Source organism: Scomber japonicus, chromosome 13 (assembly GCF_027409825.1).
Source record: "Scomber japonicus isolate fScoJap1 chromosome 13, fScoJap1.pri, whole genome shotgun sequence".
Taxonomy (NCBI): Eukaryota; Metazoa; Chordata; class Actinopteri; order Scombriformes; family Scombridae; genus Scomber; species Scomber japonicus.
The window spans coordinates 10,737,097-10,762,730 of record NC_070590.1 but is presented as its reverse complement, the minus strand read 5'-3'; the positions used below and the strand labels follow the sequence as shown (position 1 = coordinate 10,762,730).

Sequence of the window (25,634 nt, the reverse complement as noted above, 5' to 3'; positions counted from 1 at the left end):
AAGAGTTGAACCATATCATTACGCACTCGGCATTTTGGTACACGGTTGGTTCTTCTTCGACTTGACATATGACTTATAGCAAAATAAACAGACAGATAGATAGATGGATAGATGGATAGATAGATAGATAGATAGATGGATGGATGGATGGATGGAGGACAGTTCAAACGTCGAAGGGGCAGCCGCAGCGCCGGCGGCGGAGGTACACCTGGTGGAGGAGGAGTAAGAGCAGCAGCTTGTTCCCAAGAAAAACGCGTCTTCAATCGTGTGGCAACATTTTGGTTTCAAAAGGGAAGATACTGCTCAGAAAGATGTAAAATGTAAGTTGTGCAAAAAGACTGTCGTCAGCAGCCAGGGCAATACATCTAACCTTGGAGTGGAGCAATTATGCTGCCACAGCCGCATCTAGTGGCCAAACTTTTTTTTAGCGCACGGGGTGGTGGTAGTCAGAGCGATAGATATAACATATGTTATATCTCTGGTGGTAGTTATCGTCCATTTATCGTTATCGAGGTGAACTGCTCAATTTATCGTGATATTGATTTTAGGCCATATTGCCCAGCCCTGTGTATACTGTATACCATTTAGTTTGCTTCAAAATGACAGAAGTGTTAGATCCTAAATTAAATCCCAGGTAAGTCATCAAAATGCATTTGCATACAAATAGGATTATGTAAGATTACTGTAAAATCACGGCTGAGGTGTGAAGATATACAGTTAAAGTCATATAATGATGCACAACACTTTGACATGATTTCATTAACCATATTCCATTTAAGTCTCCCTTAACACAGACAGACATGAATAGGATGAGCTGTTACATGTTTTGTGTGGTTAGCGCATCATGTACATTGTGTTTTTACTTTTCCACTCAGGTACACACTCATGGGCAGCCTGGGTGTTTGGGCTGTGGCCGCTCTGTTGGGAATCTCAGGGTGCTGGCTGGCTGAAGGCCACAAGAGCAGCAGGCGAGGCAGTGTGGATGCAGCCAGCATGTCACAGACCTCCTCCCAAGAACCACACTCCATGGTAAATATCCTGCCAAACTCCCACATGTACACAGACACCCAGACACACACAGACACACACACACACACACACACACACACACACACACACACACACATTGAAGCAAATTTGGAGTTGCAAACTAGAACTTGCTCTCCTACTTCAAATAGATGTTGTACCAAACATGTCAAATAGATGGCACTGAATCACAATAAAAATGATAACTCACCACCGTCACCCTGTTTTCTAATTGTAATGTTTACAACTCTCAAAATTTGTGATTTTAAAAAATTACTATCTCTCTACTGTGGGAATCTAACTTTGGCTTCAATCCAGAGATATTGTTGTAGTAATGGGTGACTCTCAATAACAAACGCGTAGGTCTCACGTAGAAATGCGTTGTTCTGATTGGCAGATTGAATTTTCTGATGGTTTAAATAGAAATGTACAAAAACGGTAAACTACATTTTTACACCTTTACTACAGACACTGCTGACATATCTGAGCTGAACTTTTTTAAGATGCTATTTTTTTTAAAAATTTGCACTGAAATGCCGTTGTCGCGCGAGATGTTTACAGCTTTAGCAGTAGCAGCAGAGTAAAAACCATCAGGTAAGTGTTATATTAATAAACTCCTGGTGTACTTACAAACTTTCCAATGCATCAATTTATGAGTAAAGACCCTATTTGTACTACTGTAGAAGTTTGATAACAATCCAGTCCCGTTAGCGCTCTTTCAGTGACGACTCTCTGACCAATCAGTGGCCGGCAGTCTGTTGACGTCACATTTATTATCGGCTTGGCTCGCTTGGAACCTCACCAGAGCAGTTACTAAAAATGTACCAGGTACTATCCGTAATGGAAACGCAAAAAAACCCTGAGTAGAGTCTAGTCGAGTAGTGTTAGAACTGTATAGTGGAAAGGCGCCAATACATGCCACTTTACGGATACAAGGCAGACTAAATCTGATCCAACTGTGATCCAGAGCTGCAGGTAACAGTTCAACAGCCACTCAGAACTGATAAATAATGAATGGGAAACACCAGCTATTATGCTGCAGGCTATAACTCACAGATCAGCTCCTGCTTAATATCTGATCCCACTGAGTGCAAAATTTAGAAATGAGTGTGGGTCATGATATTGTAAAATCACAGACCATACCTTCCCCAGTCTTTGTAAGCGTTAGGTGTCTTAGTGCCTTAGTGCAGCCTTTCTTATGCCCCAAACTCTCAGAAATAACTCCCTGTGCTCGTTTCATTTAATTGTAGACAAACACAGCCAGATTGGAAAAAGTGATCAAGCCCACCACATTATGCACTCAGCTGCTGGTAGTGTTGTTGGTTAATAGTTCAGCAGCTGTTCAATGCCCACAACACTCAATACAGCCAGCTCTGCTCTCTTTAATTTAGTTCTTTATTATACTTTTATTTATGGTTACAAGCTACAACAACAAGTATGTAGCTTGATATCTGCCTACTTATATATATATATACATTTTTAAAAGATTTTGTTGACATATTTAGCAGTAGACCGACAGGAAACATGGAAGAGAGAGGGGGGTGTGACATGCAGCAAAGGACCTCCGACTGGGATTTGAAACGGGGTCGGCTGCGTATATGGCATGCGTTCTAACCACTCGACCACCTGCGTGCCCCTTTATACTAATTAAACTTATTTCGGTATAAAGGTGGATGAAATATTTAATATTTGTCATGCTTTTGTGTTTATACCATATGACATTTTCAGGAACATTCAGTTTTACTTTTGGTTAAAAAAATAAAAATAAAACCATTTATACATAACATAAATACAAAATGTACATTTGAACACACCTGACGCTGCCATTAAATCATTTTTAAGACATTTTTGAATTGCTCATCTTGAAACCTTATTTGTCACTGACCCATATATGTGTGTGATTCATTTTTAGACCCAGCTTTTGTTTTTATGTCCGTTGTATACCCAACAGTTTTTATTTCATTGCTTAAACACTCATGGGCATATTCCTGAATGAGCTTGCCTAGTGACATGTATCAGAGTGGCACACAGAAGATTTATGGGTTAAATAGAGAGAGAGGGAGAGAAAAAAATAGATTAACCCTGCGAGCAAACAGTTTTTTTGCCAGCGAGAATGAACCCTTTAACAAATGTTCTGTTCCCTGCATAATAGAAACATAAAGCCCTAACAGGGTGTCAAAAAGACATACGCACAGCCCTACGGTTGCCCTAATTCTTTGTGAAATGAAGCATGTACACCCCATGGTGTGTTCTGAGTCTGGCTCACTTTGGGCTTTGCCAAGTTTGCAGTTGGCTGTGTATTGTCATTTCGCCCTGGTGGTTTTTGTCCCCTGAAATTTCTTTGAGGGGGGGAAACCCACCCCCCCAAAAAGACAAATTCCCAGGCATTCCCCTCCTTCGTCTATCTGGCCAATACTGGAACTTTAAAAAGCTGTCAATTGGCGCCAGAGTTTAAAGTCGACCCAAGGGTGAATCATGCGAATCTGTGAATTCACATGATTATGCAGGATGCTTTCTGAAAGCCTTTGGGAATGCATAAGTGGTGCCAGATTTTCTCTTTTTTTAAGTCTTTGACTAAAATCCCCCCAAAACAATACAAAACATGTCAACAGAAGAACAATACAGTCTCTTAGGGGTGTTACAGACCGAAAACAGAAGAGTGAGACATAAAGAAAAAGGAGAAGGAAAAAAAAGGTCCAGATGAAAGGCTTTTGATTTTGACTTCTTGTCAACTGTGTAGCAGCCATCTTGCATACTGACAAATCCACACAGGGTTTGGTGACACTTTTTTTGATACAATTACTGTTTATTACCTGGTGCAGATGGAAAGGATATCGACAGGAAACTTAGGTCGGAACTGCACAAATCCTGTCTGTGCAAGAACCTGAATATTGAGCAATAATAATACAACAGTGTGTAAAGGGCAAAATAATAAAAGTAAATCCAATTATCCAATTCATTTAACAAAATATGTAGCTGTGTTGGTTAGCACGGTCGTCTCACAGCAACAGGCATCTAGGTTTTACCTCATTGGCCGACTTGGGCCCTACTGTGTGGAGTTTGTTCTCTCTGCAGGTTTTCTGGCTGATTAAAAAAACATGTAGTTCAGGTTAATTGGTGATTCTTAATTTCCTGTGAGGTGACCTGTTCAGGGAGTAGCCCAAACCCTTGTTCAATGTCAGCTGAGATTGGCTCCAGCTCCCTTGTGACCCTCTAGACGATAAGTGGTAAAGGAAATGGATGGATGGAAGATGCTAAAAACAACAGCCTTCCATTCATACAAGTATATGTATAGTATGTCATTCATTTTATACCATATGCATATTTTAATGCTTCTCTGGACATGTATCAAAGCGCTTGGGGGACTCTTTCATACCATCAGCCATCAAACTGTACCAGACCACAGCTCCCAGTACCTCCTACTCCCTCTAATAAGACTGAGACTGTCCCTACTGTTTAATCCCAAGAACCTTGCAGATCATTTTAGAGATTGTTTGTTGTACATTGTATATAGTATTTAGAGCTTATGTATTGTATGTAGTTTCTATTTTATTTTATTTTTATCACTTATTACCATGGTTATTATAGTAAAAATAATACTAAAACTAAAACTAGCAGTGAAAAAATAATTATTATATTATATTATAACTGTAATATAAAATTAAAATAAAAATGATAGTTAAAAAAAAACAACAACTAAATAGAACTACATTGAACAGTCCAAAATTAACTAAAACTAAACTGAATTGGAGATATAATGAGCTTTGATTTTTACTGCGTTCTGTTCAGTTTGACTTCTTGAGATAACGGGCTGGTTCCAGTAGGTGGAAGCACAGTAGATGCCAGCTACCACATAATGCTCAAGAAGACAATGCTTGATTTACAATTTTCTAGAAATGGCTAAAATTTCAGGCAGATTCCTGAAAAATTATAACTAACTAAACTTTAACTGAATCTAGTCTATTTCTCAATTGTAATAAACTGTAATAATTCTGCTTATTACAAGGAGGATCATTAAAGTTTACCTACTGTAGGTACCTAGGCACCTAAGTGATGATCCAAGTCGATGTAGATGAAATCAAGTACTGAGACAATCTTAGTCACAACATACTGAAACACATGCAGCCTTTTCTTCTGTTTTAATTTTAACTATCACCCCTGTTTACAGTCTGCTTTTGACTTGTGTCCAAAAAGCTGTATTTTATGGACACGAGTGCAACAGGATGTCTCAGTCTGTTTCTTGATAATTTGTTCTGGCAGCTTTAAAAAAAAAAACCTTTCAGGCAGACAGAAAGCGTGCAATGTTGCAATTATCATTACAAGAAGCCATAATACTCTTCTCCACTATAATTATAGTGGTAGGAGGTGATATTTTCTATACCAAGTACAACCATCTGGTGTAATTTTGAAGCTGCTTCCTTGTACTGAGCTACCTTGCACCTACGTAATGATTACAGTGAAGAACAACAAGTCATTTTATATGTATAGTTTCTGTAATGTGATGCATTTGTAGTCGATAGAAAACATGGGAGTATGGATGTAGGGCTGTCCTGAATGATGTGAAGCTTTGTTTAATGCCATGGTGTTCAAATGGTACATCTCATCTACCTGCGAAACCTTGCATGCGAAGAGATAGAGAGAGATGACAGAGGCTGTGAGGTGCTTCCTCCTCCTCTCCGCCCCGCTGGTCGTCTCCGTGTCGCTCGTGCTGCCGGTGTTTTGTTGTTCTGCGTCCAGCTCACACTGAATCTTCTTCTGCTGCGTCCTCTTCCAGCTGGTCCCCATGCCAGGCACCTGCTTCCCTGTTACCACCAAAGTGTCGCTGCTTACAGCTGTCTCCCTGTCTGTCTAGCCTGTAATTTATAGCTTTATATGGATGTAGTGTAAGAAAGGTGAACGCCCATGTTACTAAAGGGGTTCTTTGCTGATTTATTTGTGATGTTGAGCACACAATCCAGATTTGAAAAAAAGTGCTGTATCAGTGTAGACTAATTTACCAGAAGTAACTTGAATGCATAAGTTTTGGACACATTTGTGCATGGGTCTTCATGATAATCATGCGTAATCTCCTGTTGTATTTGGTGTAAAAAAGTTCACAAACATACATACCCCTCTTCTTCTTCTTCTTCTTCTTCTTCTTCTTCTTCTTCTTCTTCTTCTTCTTCTTCTTCTTCTTATTCTTATTCTTATTCTTATTCCTCTTCTTATTCCTCTTCTTCTTATTCCTCTTCTTCTTCTTCTTCTTTGTTTTTTGTTTTATTTGGCTTATTCAGGAATGAAAGGAGGGAAGGAAGGGAGGAAGGAAGGGAGTAAGGAAGGGAGGGAGGAGGGAAGGAAAGGAGGAAGGAAGTAAAGAAGGCGTGTCCGTTGTCATGTTCATATGTGAGAAACAGAGAGAGGGAGACATGCAGCTCCAAAAATCGAAAATCAATGCAGCTGACTCTGGAGAATGAAATTAATGAAATATTTTATTTTGTTCTAAGTTTGGCATCCGACATTTAGGATAAAACTTTTACAAATGTTAATATGTATAACATCAAGTTTTGTTATATATGTTTACATGCCCTTCCTCATTGTCAGATATGTACTTTATCAAAACACATCATATAGTGTACCATGGTTATTAGAGGTGGTCACTGACTGGACATGTACTGTATGTATAGTAGATTAGTTTTAATGTAATTTAATGTTATAAACTAATACATTTACATTTCTGCTGTATCTGTTAAAACTCTGTGGAGCTGTTGTTTATGTATGAGTCTCTAGAAGCCAGAGATTAATTACAATAAATAAAAATGTTTAGTGGACAGATTGTGCCACTGGAAACATGAAACAACTTCAGTTAATGATTCAGGGGGGGAATAAAGCATACGTTAGTTAGCCTTTAGTTCTATTTTAGGATTTATCAGTTATTCCTGTGAAGGTGTTACCGCTTACATACATTGCCAGTGTTTTTTTTTTTTCTTTTCGCTCTTTTCTTTTTCATTTAGCTCATTAAGTAGCTTGTTGGTGCACTGATGGATTACTGTGAGATAAGACAGGTCCCTCTTTCTAAGCAATGGACATCCGGGAATAGCTATCGAATATAGATATATGGACTCTTGTGAAAACACAGACCCTGATGGGTTCAGCTTTCTTTCTCTTCCTCGGATCTCCCGCCTCTTCGTATTAATCAGGTACTATCTTCAAAAGGTCAAAGTTTCTATATGCTCCTCATATCAGACTACACTGGTGGCTGTTTAATAATAAATGTAATGAATCTGCAACACTGAGATGACATGCAACATCTCGTTTTTAGTAGAGAGTTTTGGTGTTGACTGGATTTAAAAGACAAAGAGAGATGGAGAGTAAGTGGGCATATATTCCAAACATATGGGTCCTCGAATGAAGAGCGCTTGCATAGCAACCCATATAAGAGAGAGAAGAGAGAGAGAGAGAGAGAGAGAGAGGGAAAAGGTATATTCAAACAGACACAGCTTGGCTTGAAATTGCCCCGCTGTTCAAATTGCATTCCTACAAAATGTCAGTCTCTGTGGCAACAGTGTCAGCTTCTTGTTTTGTGTGGGTGTCTTTTTTAAATGGCATCCAAGATGGAGGCATGTAGCACTCAGAGATTTGTTTTGTATCAGCTTTTTTTTTAGAGGCTATAACCATCTTATTGAGTCGCCACACTTAAACTCTGCTGCTACCACAAACCACAAGGACACAAGAAACAGACCGAGACGTCAATAACATGACATTAGCAGTGTTTTGAAAAACAAATTGACTTCTACTTTAATCTGCAAAGTCATAAAAGAGCCACAAATCTAGGATTATGTCAATTTCATAACATCAGTATGAGTACGGTCTAGACCTGCTCTCTATGTAAAGTGCCTTGAGATGACTTTGGTTGTGATTTGGCGCCATATAAATAAAGATTGATTGATTGGTTGATTGATCAGCCATCAGGCTGTACAGATTAATAAACTATTTTTGTTGAGTAACTGGACTGTAATGTCCATCTGATATTATTATGCTGTTTTGTTTAAGAATGCTTAATTTTCACTATTGTTTCAAACAAATGTGAAATCAAAGGCATATCTTATCGATATCGAGACCTTTGGCTTCAATATCGAGATACGATCATTTTTCCCAGCTCCCAGTACTTCCCACTCCCACTATGTATTGTATGAATATTATTTATTGTGTACTGTATTTGGAGATTGTTTTATTGTATATAGTATTTTATTTATTTTTTCATTTTTTTATCACTTTTCCCCCCTAGGGGGATCAATTAAGTTACCCTACCTACCCTACCTTATTCAATAGCCACAGAAAATATTTAGTTTCTGATTGGCTGATTAGTATGCATGATATACAGTAACTACATTTAACTATAGCAACAGTACTACTGTTGATTATGAGTTTAACAAACCTGGAAAAAATTGATTGTGATTTTTAGCACACAGCCTCACCTTGTATTAATGTGGCTAGTGTGTGATAATAGCCTCAGGCTAAAGAGGTTAAAAGGTATTGTTAATTTCCTTATTGTTAATATTTCTCAGCCTCTCCACTGTTCCCATAATCTCATCTCAAAATAATAACTACACTGTATGAGCAGGGATTGTTTGTGAAAAGAAGAAGAAAAAAAATACAACTCCCATCTAATCAGCCTCAATCACTAGAGAAATATGCTGAAGAAAAGCATCAGATCCCCCCTAATTGAAACCCAGTGGGTATGCCCTATTTGCTCAAATGAAATGTTGGTGCTACTTATTTACATTTCTCCACCCAAAGCGACAAAACAACACTTTGGAGCAAAATGCAAAGTACCTCCTAATCATCCTTGTGTTAATGTTAGCCTCTACTTTGCTTTAGGAAGTGGCGCTGCAGTAAGTGCCTTCAGTTGTTATTAAACTCTTATTTTACACCATAAACCCCCCCCCCCCCCCCCCCCATAGCTAAATGTATCAAAGAAAGTGACATAGAGAACCCCGGAGGGCGGTGGTAAAGAGCACAGTATTTTTAGAAAGAGGCACATAGCCTTTCTTTCACCTCTATGCTTGGTTTGATTCTCTAATCAATTGATCAAACAGCGGCACTCGAGATGATGGAAGGCGGTGCTGATGAGCACACTCAATTTTATCCTGCCATCATGAGGAAGCATGTCTGCAATTAAGATGGACAGATGGCAGAAAGAGAGAGGGATAGAGATATAGAGACAAAAAAAGGGAAGCAATGACAGGAAGCACTAAAACTGCTCTGTTTCTTGTGAGGCTTTCAGTCTCTTGGGAAGCTAAGAGGGCCTTGCAGACACAAATATGTTTTATCACCGAGCCTCATTACCGGTGACATCCACACTGAGGGACAAGAATGCAAAATGTCACAACACTTCAAGTGCCGCCACGTATTGGCTTCTTTTTAGAGGCAATATTGCAGTAAAGGAGCTGCCTCTAGTTCTATTTTTAAATGGTATGTCGATGCTTTGTTTCGCCAATGTTTGTGAAATTGCATCTGAAGCGCATTCATGGAGAGCAACATTCCTGCTGTTGTAACGAGGATAAGTGATGGGTAGCTAACAAGCAAGCAATGTCTATAAACACACACACATACAAATACCCTCATACATATATACATACCTACACCTGTAAAATGTATGAAAACAGCAAACCTTTTTCACAATATCGCTCAATAAACAATCAAAGACCCGCCAATATTCAGTTTACTCTCATTTAAGACAAACAAATGCAACAAATATTCACATGCTGATTGTCATTTTGCTTGACAATTAATTAATTTCTTAATTATCAAAATGGTTAGAGGTTTAATTTTCTGTCAGTCAACTGATTGATAAATCAACTTATCGTTGTAGCTCTAATTTAAACAGTATTGACCTCTCGGATAAAGACTGTGTTTGTTCATTTAGCTTCTTCAATTAGCTGAGAGCTCTTGATGTCTGAATCCTCTCACTGCTTTCCACGCGCATTAACTTCTCATAGAAGACGGGAGTTTGAATTATACATATTTAATTAGTAGCCATGTTAAACCCCAAGCAGTGATCTTAGCTTTTTCTTGTTCTTCTGATGAAATACAGACACATCAATCTATATATGGTCAAAACATGGAGTTGATGAATTATTGTTAAAATGTTTCTTTAAATTGTCCATAACTGATATTATGTTGCATTTGGGCATCCAAGCATTTGTTAAATTTAAAATATTCAGGAAATGATGACTGAAAGTGACTAAGTGACATTTATTTAGGTACATTTAAAGCTGCATATCAGTATCAAACTCACAGCTTAGATATACAAATAAATGAGTGTTGATGTTTTTGGTGTCAATTATTCGACATCCTAAAAAACAGTCTAGTTGAATATGGTGGGAAAGCGTTGAATTGACTCTGAGATCTGCCTTTTTTTGATAAAGGTCCTCTTGTTTCACTCTTGTCATCCACCTTATATTCTCTCCCCTCTCCGTCTCTCTTCTCTTTTCATTCTCATTCTAATTTTGTCTGTCCACCTTTTTGTTTTCAGTCGTGCTTCTTTGAGCTCAGAAAAGAGGAAAATGCACAGTAACGAATGGTCTCACGAAAAGCTGCAGAAAGGGCTGTTTTTGTCTCACTGCTCCAAGCCTGTAATAACCACTTTTGTGTGTGCTCTCTGTTTGCAGGATAAGGGGAAGGCAGACGGGAACATCGATCAATGTGAGTACACTTACTGTGTTCAAACCAAACAGCATTTTTCAAAATATGCCATGTTGTGTTCTATGACAAATCTTTTTTTTTTTTTCTTCATCTGCTGTTATTCTGGCATATACTTTGGTTTTCTGATTGCAAGGAAATGCTGCTGGGAAGTAATTCAAATCTAAATGGCTCCTATAAAATGGACCATGGAGCCTATTCTAGAGAAGACCTGTAATGATGATATAACAATCTGAAAAATCCCACTTGTTAGTGCAGTACATTTATTGCTCTACTGTCCTCTAAAGAAAATGTTTGAAAACATTTCAGACGTGAATATAGAGGGCGTTTTTATATCTTCAGTTCGGATGCTAAGAGATGAGTAGCAGGACTGGAAGGCATAGACTCTCAACTCCACTTTGTCTGTTCTGCTGCATTTGTCACTACCTGAGAGAAAGTAGTAGTACAGCTGAGAAAAGGGAGGATTATTCATTAACATAGTGAAACTCAGCCTCACTATTCTGCCATCTTTCCCCAACTCAACTGGCAAAAAAGCAGAAGCACCTGAAATCACTCACTCCAAGTGACAACTTGTCCATAAACTGAAAAATATATTTGTCAGGTGGATAATTATTTAGCTGTCATCCATCTTTAATCCCCTGTCAGAAATGAGTAAGTAATGTTGTTTGGCTTTGGTCTCGTCAGCTGTTTTACGCTACAGTGATTGCTCAGACGGTTGATGCCTTTATAAAAAAATAAAATAAAAAAAACATTCACATTTTTGACTCTAAATCTTCACAAGTCTGTTGAGAATTTAGTTGGAGGGGAATCACTGACCCTACAATTAATGGCAATCTCCCCCCACTCTACCATCTGAGCTACAGCTGCCACAACTATAATTATGACACCATCACCAATACTCTGGTGATTAAATCTAAAATATTGATACTACTCCTCTGCCAACATCAAACAAGATAACCCATCAATCAGTGTTTGCTCAGGGATGTTCTCTTTGAGCAGCCCTCCATGTTTGCTATTTTTATTGCATAGTGGGTATACGTATTTTGCTCTGTTGCAGTCCAAAGCTTCTCAGTGCCAGTAGCAGGTAAAAGCACACAACAAACTGGATTTCAGTCGAAATTCTGAGACTATTGTTGCCAATGCTATTATGGCCTTCTGCAGGTGTTAGAGGAGGATATTCAGTTGTTGGTTTGTAAAGGTACATATTGTTGCAGGTACACATTTTTTAACTATTATGTTTCATTTCTGTCAAACCAGCAATGTCCATTTTACACATTTCACGCACTGTATTTTGTTCTTTGTTCTGAATTTTTACCGTTTTGTAGAGCATGGCGGTAAAATTGAGCGGTTTGTGTGAAAATTACTTTAATGGCAACTTTTAATGTGATGTTTTCATCTCCAGAGTAAAGCGCTGATTCCCTTCTTTCTTCTATTCGACCTAAACATGACTCAGATGTCCTCCTTTTTATTTATGTTTCTTATTCACCATCTAATGCAACATTTTTCCTTTTTACTTGCTTTGTTAGTTGATTTCTTTTTTAAAATGGTATTTTTATATGGAGAAAGAAAGCTTCTTAAGTGACAATTGCTTTTCTGTGTCATCTTCTTACACTGACGCTGCAGTTACACACACATCCTGATAGGAAACACACTGTTTGAGGTGTTTGTGACAGTTATTTTCATTATACCTCTCCTCACAGATTTCAGTGCTAACATACAGTGTGTGTAGAAAAAAAGGATGGCTGGCTGATGGGGTAGGCTGACAAAACAGAAAGGTGACTATGCATCATGCTGCACTGTGTGGCTTCATGAATGTGCAGTCACTTTTGATGTACAGAAGCACGCAAACACATGCTGACAGAACACATATTCAGTATGCAGGCACAGGAAGTTGACAGGAACACCAGAAAAAGAATACAGTGGAATGAAGGTCATGGCTTTTGATTTACATACACTGGATCCATTTAATTTTAATATGTGTCTCCAGCTATTAAAGTGTGGTATGAATGTGTCTTTCCATATGTGGAAAGGCCCTGCACAACCATTTATGTACTGGTGACCATTGAGCAACAGTAATTAGGGTTAAGGTAAAGTCACATTTTATGTCACCATCTAGATTCTTCCAAATGTCACACCAAAAATTCAAACCACCAACTTCCGAGGCTCCTTTTTCTCTCTCAGGACACATTTGCCGTCATTTATCTGGTTCACTGGATCGGTCTCTACTCACTGATGTGAATCACTTCTGAAAGTGAGTCGTTACAATGAACAAGGTGATAACGGGACATGATTTTGGCTGACAGTACCTTCTTTTACGTCAGCAGTGTGTTTGACTCTGTTAATGACGTATGTGGGCAATTGTGTTGCAGATTTCAGCATGTAAAAGCAGCCTGTAGTTTTTTGTCGATGAGTTAGAAATGTGTAAGATTTAAGATGTTTATTGTGGTTAGGAAGGCACCACCAATCAGCCTCAAAGGGTGCATTAGTATTTAAGACTGTACACATATTCACAAAGAATAAATAAAACAAGAATAAGATAAGAAATATAAAATATCAGCGGTTTAAAATGTACGGAATCAAAGCAATAAGCAATTGTTATTCATAAAATACAACTTACGAGGGGGTAAAAACTTCAGCAGTGAAGGTGTTGTGGACAGATTTGGAGTGATGGTGTATCGGGGTGTTGAATGATGTGTGGTTGGTGTAGAAATACGGCGCATAATCAGTGGCTTGAAGTGACAAGTAAGTAAATATTGCACATGCTCCAATGATGGCAGCATATCAGTCGACTCAGACTGAGGAGAGTCGTGCCACAGCTTTTGGTGAGCAGCTGTTTGTCAGTCTATTTATATGTGTGTGTGTGTGTGTGTGTGTGTGTGTGTAGATTGATCTGGTGTGGCTGCATGATGGGAGGAGCTTAATGGTGTCCGGGGGCGTGTAATGTCCTGACGTTTTTAGTCCTCCTCACACAGACAGGGGGGCTGTGAAGATGCTCTATTGATAACACCTCAATGCCAACAATGTCCAGCGCTGTTTTCACAACACGCTGGAGAGGGGTTTTTCTGTCAGCTTTGGCTGCGTTGGCTCTTCTTACCCTCCTCAGAAAATAAATACCTTTATTTTCTGAGGAGGGTAAGAAGAGCCAGAGTGTCTGACCCACCACTGCTGAGGAGAGGTCCTCTGTGATGGTGACTCCCAGGAACCTGGAGTTGCAGACTCTCTCCACACACTATGTTGATGTGGACAGGACTGTGTGTTTTCAGTCATAAAATCCATGATAATCTCCTTGGTCTTTTTAGTGTTTAAGACCAGGTTTATGTTGATGCACCACGTTCTGAACCTCCTCTCTGTTTACAGTTTCATCATTGATTGATATGAGCCTGATGACTGTATCATCTGCATACTTAACATTAAGTGTTTGAGTTTTTAGTCATGTGTGAATACTAGGCCTACATTAAGGAGGGGTCTCAGAATATAGCAGTCCTTTTCAGTACTCTGTGTAGTGATATTCAGTGTGAAATCATCAATTTTATTGGCGAGTGATCTTACATTCCTGAGAAACACACTGGGAAGATGACCTTTAGCCGGGTTGGCAAACAAGCTTGCTTACCTTACCTACAGCCGAGAGTGTGTGCCCCCCCCCCCCCCACCCACACCCACACATACACACAGGTAAGGATCCATGTGAGTCCCAATGGTCTGTTAATTTCCTGCAGAATTGTTTTTGAGTTGAAATAATGTTCTGTGCAGTTGAGACCAATCTTTAACACTTTATTAACACTTTTCAAAACAACGTTAAAAAGTGTTTTCCATAAAATTAAGTATAACATGGAAAGAACAATCAAGATTATACAACATCATATCATAAAGCATTAAACACAACAATGGACAAAACCATGAAATACAGATAAAATATAGAATGAAAAACAACAAAATAGAGACAAAAATTAGTAAAAAAAAAATATAAAAAAGTGAGTATAAAAATGAGTCTTAAGAAGTGATTTAAAAGATTAAACCAATTGTACTTGCTGGAGATACTCAGGCAGCGAGCTCCACAAATGAAGTTTCAGACAGAAAAGGGCCAGTCCTATAAAAGATCATCTATGAAAATGTCTGGGCTGTAATGTGTCTGTGATGTGGTGTTAAAAGTAAGGGAAGGTTGTTCGTCGTCAGCAGCCAACAGTCTGGCCTGTAATATGTCTGCCCCGTCATTTGAGGACAGCCACTTTTAATATTGTGGGCTTTTTTCCCCCCACTTAGCGAGTGCTGATTTCCCTCTTGAGACTAATTATCTGCTGCAAGCTTGTATGCTAAACTAGATCCACTGTCAAAATCAAGCGATTGCATTTCATTTTTTTTTGCTTTGCTCTCCTTTCTCTTGGATGATGATGAGTGTGGCTCTTTGGGGGTTGTCTTTTTCCAATTCCATTGGCTGGTAACTTCTCCCACTTTCAATTTCTCATTCTTTCAGTTTGTCTTCCTTTTTCAACCCCTTTTTCTTACTTCTTACATTAGCCTGTCTTTATTGTATTTTCTAGCTCAAGTAACTCTGTCCAGTTTTTTTCTTACTGTTTTATCATAACTTCTGTACTCTTCACATTGAGATGACAACATTAATCAAATTGGCCGAGTATTACCTCTGGAATGCAGATGCTAATGCAAACATTGCATACGAAGGATTTAAGCTAGCTAGCTCTCAGTAAATGACATTTCGCTGGCTGGTGATGCACGGCCATCCCTGCTTTCAAATGTCACAGTCAGGAAAATATGCACACCATCGACTGTTCTCCTTTTCACAGCATGTTATTATTTTTCAGTTGGATCCATATGGAAAAATTGAATATTGCCCATTTATCTTTGCGGGGAATGGTAATTAATTCGGCCGTGAGTGCTTAATTTATGAACCTTTGCGGAAGCCTAATCAGACTTTGTTATCGTCACATTAAACAATGGGAAGAGGCAAAGCAAGTTAAGCAGTCTTGTGGTTCATTTAGATTGTAATTGAGTGAGAATTAGATGGGACAAGGTTGACAGAGAGACTATTTAATAAGCAGCAAATGACTGGGGATGAAGCTGGTAGGAGAAAAAAGTAGAGTAGAGAAATCTCTGAGATAGGAGGGATAAGGGAAGTGACAGGAACATATGTTCATTGTTTTATTACTCAGTGTTAAAATACAGGGGATGATGGGAAGTATCAATTTAGGGGCTTGTCCAGGATAAATCCAGTCAAATAAAATGTTTATATTATCTGTTTTTCAGCATGCTTTGACCTGTCATGTGTCTGTTTCACTGTCAATAGAAAACTACATCAGCATATTTGTGGCTAACTGCTAATGCTAACTAAAATCAACAGAAGATGGCAGCTTTACTATGTTGTATCCTGAAACCAGGTGAGAGGGAAAAAGAACCAGATCATAAAATAAAAGGAAAAGTCTAAACAGGATTATAATGGAAAACATGGGCGAGAAAGAGAAGTAACCTTGTTTCAACTGCATCGGTCATTTTTTATTTTATTTAATATTTGGCATTTGAGATTCACAGGACTGCCAAAGTTGTCTTTGGGGATGTTTTCCTGAATTCATTGTCACCTGAAACACGATATCCATCCATCCGGTCTTCGTCCTTGACCACAGAGTTACTTTAAACATGTGGGCAGACTGCCTAACAACACCGAGCCAAGAAAACGATACAGCTATGAAAGACAGGATTAAATCTGGGGAAAAAAATCACATTTATGAGATGCCAAAAGGCTTGTTGCCTGTTTATTTGTATCTTCTTAGTGCTAAAAGTTCCCCCCTCCACTCTACCTCGCTGCAGATGTTTTATCTCTATCTTCAATTAGTCATTAATTACAGCTTTTTAAGTAAATTGCGACAGATTTTCTCTTGTAATAAAGAGCGAGTTATGCTAATACAACAGAGTATTGCAGGTAACTATTGTATGACAGGTGTTTGTGTTAATGTAATCGGGGAGATGATACAGTTTACATGTATCAGCATTGTCTCTAATGTGACAACAAATATGAAACGCTGCTATGTAGACGAGACTACTTTATTTGTAGCACGTCTTTCAACAACAAGGCAAGGTGTTTTACATAAGACTTAAAACACCATTGAGATGAAATATAAAAGAAGGTGATACTCTATTAAAAGACAAATAGGATTGCTAGTTGACAAAAGTTGATGGTGGATTCTTGCCAAGTTGGCAATTACTGTACATTATTAATGGCCACTATCCAAATTATTATAAATTGTTCAAACTAAGGATAACTCTGGAAGATATATGCTACATTGGTTCTTGGCTTCTAGTCTGCCGCTTTACATTTGGGAAGATTCAAGGAATTCATTAAAGCTTGTTCTGTAGTGTATACATTATTTAAAAATATCATGCAACTCACATACCCACACAGTCCCCTTCATCAAAATTAAGTTCTCTGACATTTAGCATTTTTCTGACAGGCTTTTTTGAGCTCCTCATCATCTGACACTAGCAATTCTCGTCTGCTTGACATGTGATGCGGTCCCCGGTGTGTTTCTTCAGCTGATGTCAGGGGGATGTTTTCAACTCGTTTTCACTCATCAAGAATTCATTTCCCTCGTGGCAGTGAAACACGCTACACGGGCCAACTCCCGTAGGTTCAACTGGGCTTCCTGAACACTTTTCAGGGTTGAATAACTTCAAAAGACACAACATAAAAGCAGATAAAGAAACTTGCTAGCCTAGCAACCATAGCCATAATGTGACACTCTCTATAGGAAATCCTTTTTTTTTTCAAAAGGAATATCTGATGATGTGAGAATGATGTCTAATACTTAAATATAATACAACCCATGAATTTTCATGCGTCGTTCCCATGGAAATATCGTCTTATATATAGGCCAATATGGTATACTTAGAGTGCTGTTGTGGCCTTGCAGCACCAGGCTTTTCTCATATGCGTGCATTTACTCAAAATCAGTAGATACTAAAGACAAAATGATTGAACTGGGTAATAAAAGATTTATCAGGTATAGCTTTGATTAGTAATAAATTAATCAGTTGCTCGTACCCAACCCTACTGTATAAATTAGCAAAAAAAAAGTTTACACTACATTCTCAAAGTGGTATCAAGGTTTGCAGGTTTTGAGAAAGTGTAGGGAGAGGAAGAGGGGTGATGAGGAAACAAGATTACAGAGCAGGTGTATAGTTTGAGAAGTGATAGAGTTTAAGGGATGATATTGTATAACATACAGGGAGAAAGTGGTGGTGGTGGTGGTGGTGGTTGGGGGCGGAGGTTGTAATCTTATCACTGCTAACTGTATTGAAGGGGCGAGAAGGAAATCATTAAATCACAAGGCGAGAAACAAAACCCACCACCCACATTTACATTTTCTCAGTCATGGATCTCTCACTTATAGAAACAATGTAAATTAAAAGAACATTGCTGCAAAATAATACAATACATTATACTCTCCTGTAGATCTAAATGTTAACTTTAATCTCTGCAATTAAATGTTTTTCTCTCGCTCTTAATCAGTTTGAAGATGCAGTATATCAAAGGGCTGTGTGCTTAGTGTACGCCATGCTTTTTTCTACTGTATATTGGCACTTTACACACACACACACACAGTCCCAAATCACAACCAGTTTAGGGAGCTCTCATATGTGAGATACTGTCACATGTAGATTCTCTCCCAGAGGCATCCTGCATAATTACAACGTGCAATAAGAGTAATTTTTCACAGCTGAAAGTTGTAAGCTACTATCTCCGTCACATCGTAAATCTCTGTGAAATGTGATTTCATTAAGCTGCGGAGCAATAAAGATTACCAAGCGAAAAGTTCATTGAGTCATTGAGGACTTAATCAAAATAGTAAAATGAAACAGGCTTTACTAAAATCAGCCCCACCTTTATAGACATGACCACAAAATTAGAATATCTCAAGTAAAGCTATGATTCGCACCATAAATCTCGCAATCTTCACATCATCATGAACCTAAATTTGATCGTACCAGGAATTACAGCTGAGTTTCTTTCCTTCTTCTGATCTAATTCAGAGGCAGAAGTTTCATTTTTTTTTTTTTTTTGCCAAAAAGTCTGAAAGTCAAAGACAAAGGGGAGGTTGGTAGTGGCAGTGTAAGCTCCATGTTGAGCGTGCCTGCAAATACCACTGAAGGGCTTAAGGAGGGCACACAACCTCCCCAGGGACTAAGAGGGACAGACAGTGGCACTCTGAATAACACTTTACTCTGACTGAGGGGAGTTGCAACAGTGGGTCTACTTGGCTTGAGACTGAAAACAGGCAGAGGTTATGTGGAGAAAGACACGCCGGGGTAAATCAGCAGGCAAAGACATTTATTTAGAAAGGTAAGAGCACCCTCGCAGCTTCCTTTTGATCTTTAATGAACTTGGGATATATCACTGCATTATAATGCCTTCCAGTGTAGCGTGGGAAAACACGGCTAATGTGACAGCTATTTGCATAACTCTAAAAAGAGAGAGAGACAGAGATCAAAAAAACATAGCACATATTCCACAGGTTGATTTTTAACTAAAAATTCTGACCCACTTTTTACACTTCGCCCGCTTTTAACCTGTGCTGATATATTTACAGCCTTTTAAAACAAATGTGTAGTGAATGTAAATAGTCCTGATGAAGAAAAATTATATAACCTGTTATTTCAATTAACAATGAATCATTATTGAACTCATTTGTTTGGTACTTTCTCGTCCTAAATGTCAGAAAATATGGAAAATATGCTGTTATTTTTCCACCACCTAATGAGGAGTCTTTAAATGCTTGTTTTATCAAAGCAATTAATGTTATGTTCATCAGGTAATTGACTGATTGTTTGAGTACTACAAATTATGTTTACATCCAAAATCTCAGTCAAATAAATAGTTTCTTGTCTGATTATTAAGAGGTTTTCCTTAATAGGCACTAACCAAATGACTGTATTTGCCATTTTGTGCCTTCTAATTACAATAATTATCTTTAATTCTGTTTATGCTTTACGTATCCCTCAGTGGAGGTCAACTCCATCTGCTGCTGCTGTGTGAGAGCAAACATCACTGCAAACCCTTTTCAGATTCATTCTTTACCTTCAGCCCCCTGATTTTTACTGCCTTACCCATCAACAGCAGACGGCTTTATGAGCTGAGAACAAAAATGATTGCTTTTGAATTCAGATTATATGCCTCTGTGCTCAGCTCCTTCTTTTTCAATCGCTCCATCTTTCTGCTCCTGCCCTCCTCCCCACCTCCAACACACACACACACACACACACACACACACATATGCAAAAAATACACATGCATATATGCCAGCTGGAGTTTCAGGATAAGTTATTGTGATTTGGATCTCAACCAGCAAGGTCTTCAGTAACACTTTGCAGAGGACATGTTGTATTTGCATACCCCTAGGATGAGGAAATATTAATAAGCTGCTGTCAGGTCACATTTCTATGACTGAGTAAATGCATTGACTCTTAAATACATTCATATACCCAGGGCTCAACTTTAAGGCTTGTTGACTTGTCCGGGACAAGTGGAACTTTGTAGGGCAAGTGGATGAGAAATGTACAGTTATAAACAAAACAAACACACCAAAAACTCCATGTATTCATATTATGTGACACTCATTATTGGTTATATAGTTAAATGAATACAGCTCACTCCAGGCTCACTTAAGGTGGACTGACTTTTGAGGTCGGTCACATGTTTACATTGTTTTCAGGCATAGGACATAAGAAACCTCACTGTTATATTATAATATTTATATTTCATCTTAACCTTGATCAATGTAAATGGCTAACAATAATATAATAATATAATAATAAAAGAGCAAAGTCAGCTAAACCATTCTTGAACCAGACACTGATACAACCTCCTTTACCACCCAGTGTGCTGGACTCATCATCTGACAGCGCTGTCAGCAGCCGGGCAGAAGAAGCGCTGCATGGTGCACAGATGATGAACAGCAGCATTAAAGTCACAGTGAAAAGGAAGTTAGAGCGTCTTTCAGCTTCTGTACTGTCATTTTTACCCAGACAAGTGACTTTTGAAAGGTAAATTTACTCCCTTACAAAGTTAATGTGGAGTGGAGCCCTGATGTACCTCAGATGTCAAACTTATACTTAAAGGAAATATATATGTATACTTATATATACATAGCATATAAAATTAAGCTTATATTGTTTTATCAATAACAAAACATTGTTTGTGAGAGATGCTGTTTATTTGTCAAATATTCCTGATATAGTTGAATTCCATGGTTGCTGCAGACTGATGTTTTTGTCATTTTAAGCAGAACTTATAAATGTATTTAGATATATTAATATTTATTACTTGAGGGGATAGAAACTGTGATTAAAATAATTTTAATGGTGATATTTAGACTTGAAGCAAGTTGTTTACCTTTTAGAGTGACTGCTATGATTTCTGCAAGACTGGATCATTATTAGCAGCAACAAGTCAAGCAGTAGAGACGACTCTCTAGCTAAGAAACTCAAATTGGATCAGAGACACCTATCAATTATAAGAGATAAAAAGGCACCCACCCTGATCTTAAAATCTAAACAGCCAATTTGTGCTCGCCTGAAGTGATAAAGAGGCTATTTACTGATGTTGTTTGTTACCAACTCATAATCTCCAAAAAATCCCTCAGTGAAAAAAAAAGAAGAAAATAAATAAATGAACCATAGATGAAGAGAAGAACCCAGAGTCATCCATATAGTGGACTTCAAAGTTCACAGGCTACGGGTCATCTGTGGAGACAGTTGCTAGCAGGCAGAAACTAAATGAAAGATTGATTGTACAACCAGGATGCTTATTGCTGAGGGGAAGGACAACAGTGACTACAAATAATCAAACTGCTCACCACCTTATATGCTCTTTAGTTACCAGGTTACAGTCCTCTTCCTGCAGTTGCCTGATTTTGTAATTGTCTCAAAATTAGTGATTAATATACTTTTGCATCCCCGTATTTCATCTTTCAATTGCTTGAGATATTCAACGTTAAAGCCAACATCACAGAAATTACATTCAACCCGCTCTCCACTCTCAATATTTATCTGTCATGCCCTTTCCTCTCTCATCGGGTGAGTGATTTCAGCATGCGTAGCCTCACATAAATCACATTTGTTTGCAGACATTTTCAACAGGGTCACTGAACTCAGTCCCATGCGCTCCTACCTCTGTGTGCAGCCTCTCTCTCCAGCTTGTTCCTGCCCTCCTGGTTCTGCCCCCGTCTTGCAGTCTTATTCACATTTGCAGCCTCTATCTGTTGACATGTTGTCCCTGTAGCCTCGCTCTGTGGCTTTGCTCTCTTTGACCATCTGGACTTACTGAGAACTCCTTGGTCATTATTGTGACCAAAGTGTAGTTATTATTGTCTCCAGTCGGTGTATGACCCATGCATTTCATATAATTGACCTGTAAAGACATGAATAGTTCATAGTTGGCTCTATGTTCCTCGTTTTCCAAAATCTAATTTATTATAAAAATCTCACATTTTAGCCTGAAAGTTGGCCACTACAACTTAGTAAATTATCCATTTTAAGTTCATAACCAGCATGATCAGCTTAATTTCATGTGTTTTCATGGTCTAGAGAGTATCCAAGCATTCATAGATTTTCTAAAATGATTTTTGCAGCAAAATTCACTTGTCTGTCTCCATCGTCTTCTGTGTGATACTTTTTTTTTGTGGGGTTTACCAGCAGAGATTTTAACGTGTTGAATCACACAACTCCATCTGCTGCAGACGGCCACAGGATGTAACCGAAAGCCTGATAATTACACAGTAAATGGACCTTTTGAAGAGGGGTTCTGTTTTTGTCGAACTGCAATATCTCAGGTCAAGAATCAACCTTCAATCTCAGTTTCTGTAAATGCTTTGATACTTTTCTCACTGCGGCTGTCAACTATGGCCCTTCTGCCTTTCAGGCCTACAATAACTGAAAGACGATATTTATCTATGCAAGGGTGGTAGTGCATTTAAGTATCAGCACATATTGTACAGAGAAAGACAAAAGGCAACATGCAGCAGAGAAAAGCTTTTTGGGGTATCATAGTGCCCTGGACACCCTATCTGCAAGCTAGAGTGCATCGGGGAGTTGTATTTTCACTTTATTTTGGTTTTCAGTGGTTTATAAGAGTTGGCATCATTGTTTTTAAATGTGTAATTTATCAGTTTGGAAGAAAGCTCTTCAAATGACAAAATATTAAATTTGAGAAGCGTTAGGCGTAGAGCGGAAAGCGGAAAGCGTTGGGCCAAGATGAGTTCAATGAGAAAACATTGAACGCAGTGAGTCAGTAAGGAACTGGGATGGTGATCATACCAGTGCACTTTGCCAGGATAGAGAGAGATGAAAATGAATCAAATGGGATTTGAAGAGAATTTTAAAAAGGTTTTAATATGGCATTTGTATTTCCTACATAATTTTCCTAAATATGACAAGCAATTACCATTGTCTAGGATTTGGCAGCCTGAGCGAGTGGGCTCTGCCAGGATTCAGCCGTTGAGGGGGTGCTTTTAGAATTCAATATGCAATTTGAGATTTCTCTGAAGCTCTTTGTCCACATCCACTCCTTTTTTTGTCAGCGACAAGACAGCACATAAAAGCACCACAGCTGCTTTGACAGACATTATGATCTCAACAAACTACTGTATACCCATATCCCACGGAGAAGTGTCTCCAGAAATAACCTCATAGACTTGCAGGATTGTCTGATCATTGTCATAGCATATATACAGGAATCTATTTTTAAAAATTGTTATGATCCCTGAAGCCTTTTGAAATGCATGAAGATTAATGAGAATCCTATCGTGGAGGTAATTTAAAAAACACGTCTCTGAGGAAATGGCACCCGTGGCTAGGCAGGTGGGTTTGCTTGTTCTCAAAAATATTTGCCACTTTCTTTGGAATTAAATCACTGAATAATTTATTATTCAACAGATTTACATGTAAAATGGTTCGGGCAGCCAGTCAACAGGGGAGAGAGCAGTACAGCAGCCACGATAATGGCAAATATAACAATCCAGGTCTGTTTTTCCAGGTCTGTTTTCCCCATAGTGAGCTCGAGTTTTCCACAAAGGTGACAAAAATCATGCATATGTGATGTGATAAAGTCATGGCTTCTGATGTAATGGAGCACAGATTAAAGGTCATAGGTCATTAATACTATGTTGTCAGCACCACTTATGTAATTAAATGTGAGATTGTTAAATACAAAATTATATATGTCAAATTTATTGAGTTGTCCCTAACAATTAAAACTCCCACCTCTCGGGGGTCGGAGAGGTCAAAGTTAGTTAGCAGTTAGTTGTGTTACAGGCAATTATACAATTATATAATTAAGCTTTTGTTTTAACAGGAAGTCAGATCAGACAGCTTGTGTTTCGTGTCCAGCGTGGGAATTGTGTGAGATATTTTAGTTTTGTTTTCACCGTCTACACTATCCTAACCTGCCATCATTGTGACAGTAACTGCCTACAATACATCACCACTTTGTCAACCCTGAGGGATTATTGTTCCTTGTAAGTTAAAAAAAAAAAACTTTCTGTGGAACAATGCACTCTGTTGACATAGTAGTCAGTCGTGTGATTAACAAAGTAACAAGGTTTCAGTTTGGTGTCAGGGTTGTTTGCAACTTGCAGCAGTGTGTTCATGGATGTTTAACCTTCCATGGTTGTGGCTGCACCTTGGAAATTAAAGTATGTACAGTAAATATCAGCACGTCTATGTAGAAGTTTTTCATGAGAGTATTTATACACAGTTATAAATCCACTGCCTTCAAATATGTACTCTCCTGCTTCCATATGTGTGCTTACTTTATTCCTCTTCATCACTATTAAACATCTACAGTATAGAGGAGATTTTAGTAGTATCCTGTGATATGATTGAGTGTACTATTGTACTATTATTATTATTATTATTATTATTATTATTATTAATAAAGCTAGTTTTCTGATATTGATCTGGTAAATACAGATAAAACCACATATGAAATAATCATATTGATGTTAAATACAATAAGCTGTATTCATCTGTTCATCAAACTATACACATTTAACTAAAACTAAAACTGATTTGCAGACTTCTTAATTAAAATTTACTTGGAATCTCTCTTTTGGACAACCACATTTTGTAAGAAAAACATAATAAGATTATATCAACAGAATAAGTTAAAAAAAAATCAATTAAAATTATCAGCGACTCCCAGATTTGAGCAATTTCTGTGTTTCTTTGTTAGTGTATCTATGTGTAATTGGATTTTGGTAACAGGGTTTTTTTTTTTGAAGATTAAGATGTTTCTATTTGTTTTTGTTTATTGGAGCAAACAGCTGATAGAGTACAATGAATCCTGACCTCATTGCCCCAAAATAAATATTCTACAAGCTACACAGCTCTGTTGCCCTTTTATGTATCTAACCAATTTGAGAAACATGATTTGAACATTTGAGATTTAAGAGAGGAAATTGTAAAAGCTGCTGATTTACCACGCTCTGTCGACTAATGTATCATATTGTAAAGAAATGCAGCACTTGTAGTCTTCCAGTCATGTCATTAGCTTGAGTGCTCTGTGCCCTCTTTCATGGTATTTAGGGATTTCTCTCTCCCCACTTGCACAAGACCGATTGAAATCCATTGAACAGCATTTGGATTTTTTTTGTTTTTCCATCCAATTTCACTTGTAAAATTATTCAAACGTCTCTTACGGCTAATGACAAAGAAGAGATGAAGAGGCAATCTCACAGGAGTAAAATATCCCTCTCATCTCAGTCGCTCTCTTAGGGGAGAAATATAGTTTCCAGTCATATTCCCGGAAATGCATTTCATATTCAAACACAAATGGAGCAATTTGTGCAAATAGCATGCGTAATAGTGGGGCAGACTCCCAGGTGTGTGAGCGACGGCCAGGCCCTCGAGGAGAGGCTCTTCACCCT

At 38.2% G+C, this 25,634-nt stretch overlaps 1 protein-coding gene across 1 annotated transcript in view; it reads left to right on the top strand.

Annotated features, from left to right (window-relative positions):
- Positions 1 to 885: 885 nt before the first annotated feature.
- fstl4 (follistatin-like 4) overlaps positions 886 to 25,634 on the top strand; it is a 197,791-nt gene continuing 173,042 nt past the window's right edge. The window contains exons 1-2 of the mRNA XM_053332315.1: positions 886 to 1,029; positions 10,677 to 10,710. Coding sequence (XP_053188290.1) covers positions 886 to 1,029; positions 10,677 to 10,710 — 178 coding nt within the window. The remainder of the gene's footprint in view (positions 1,030 to 10,676; positions 10,711 to 25,634) is intronic.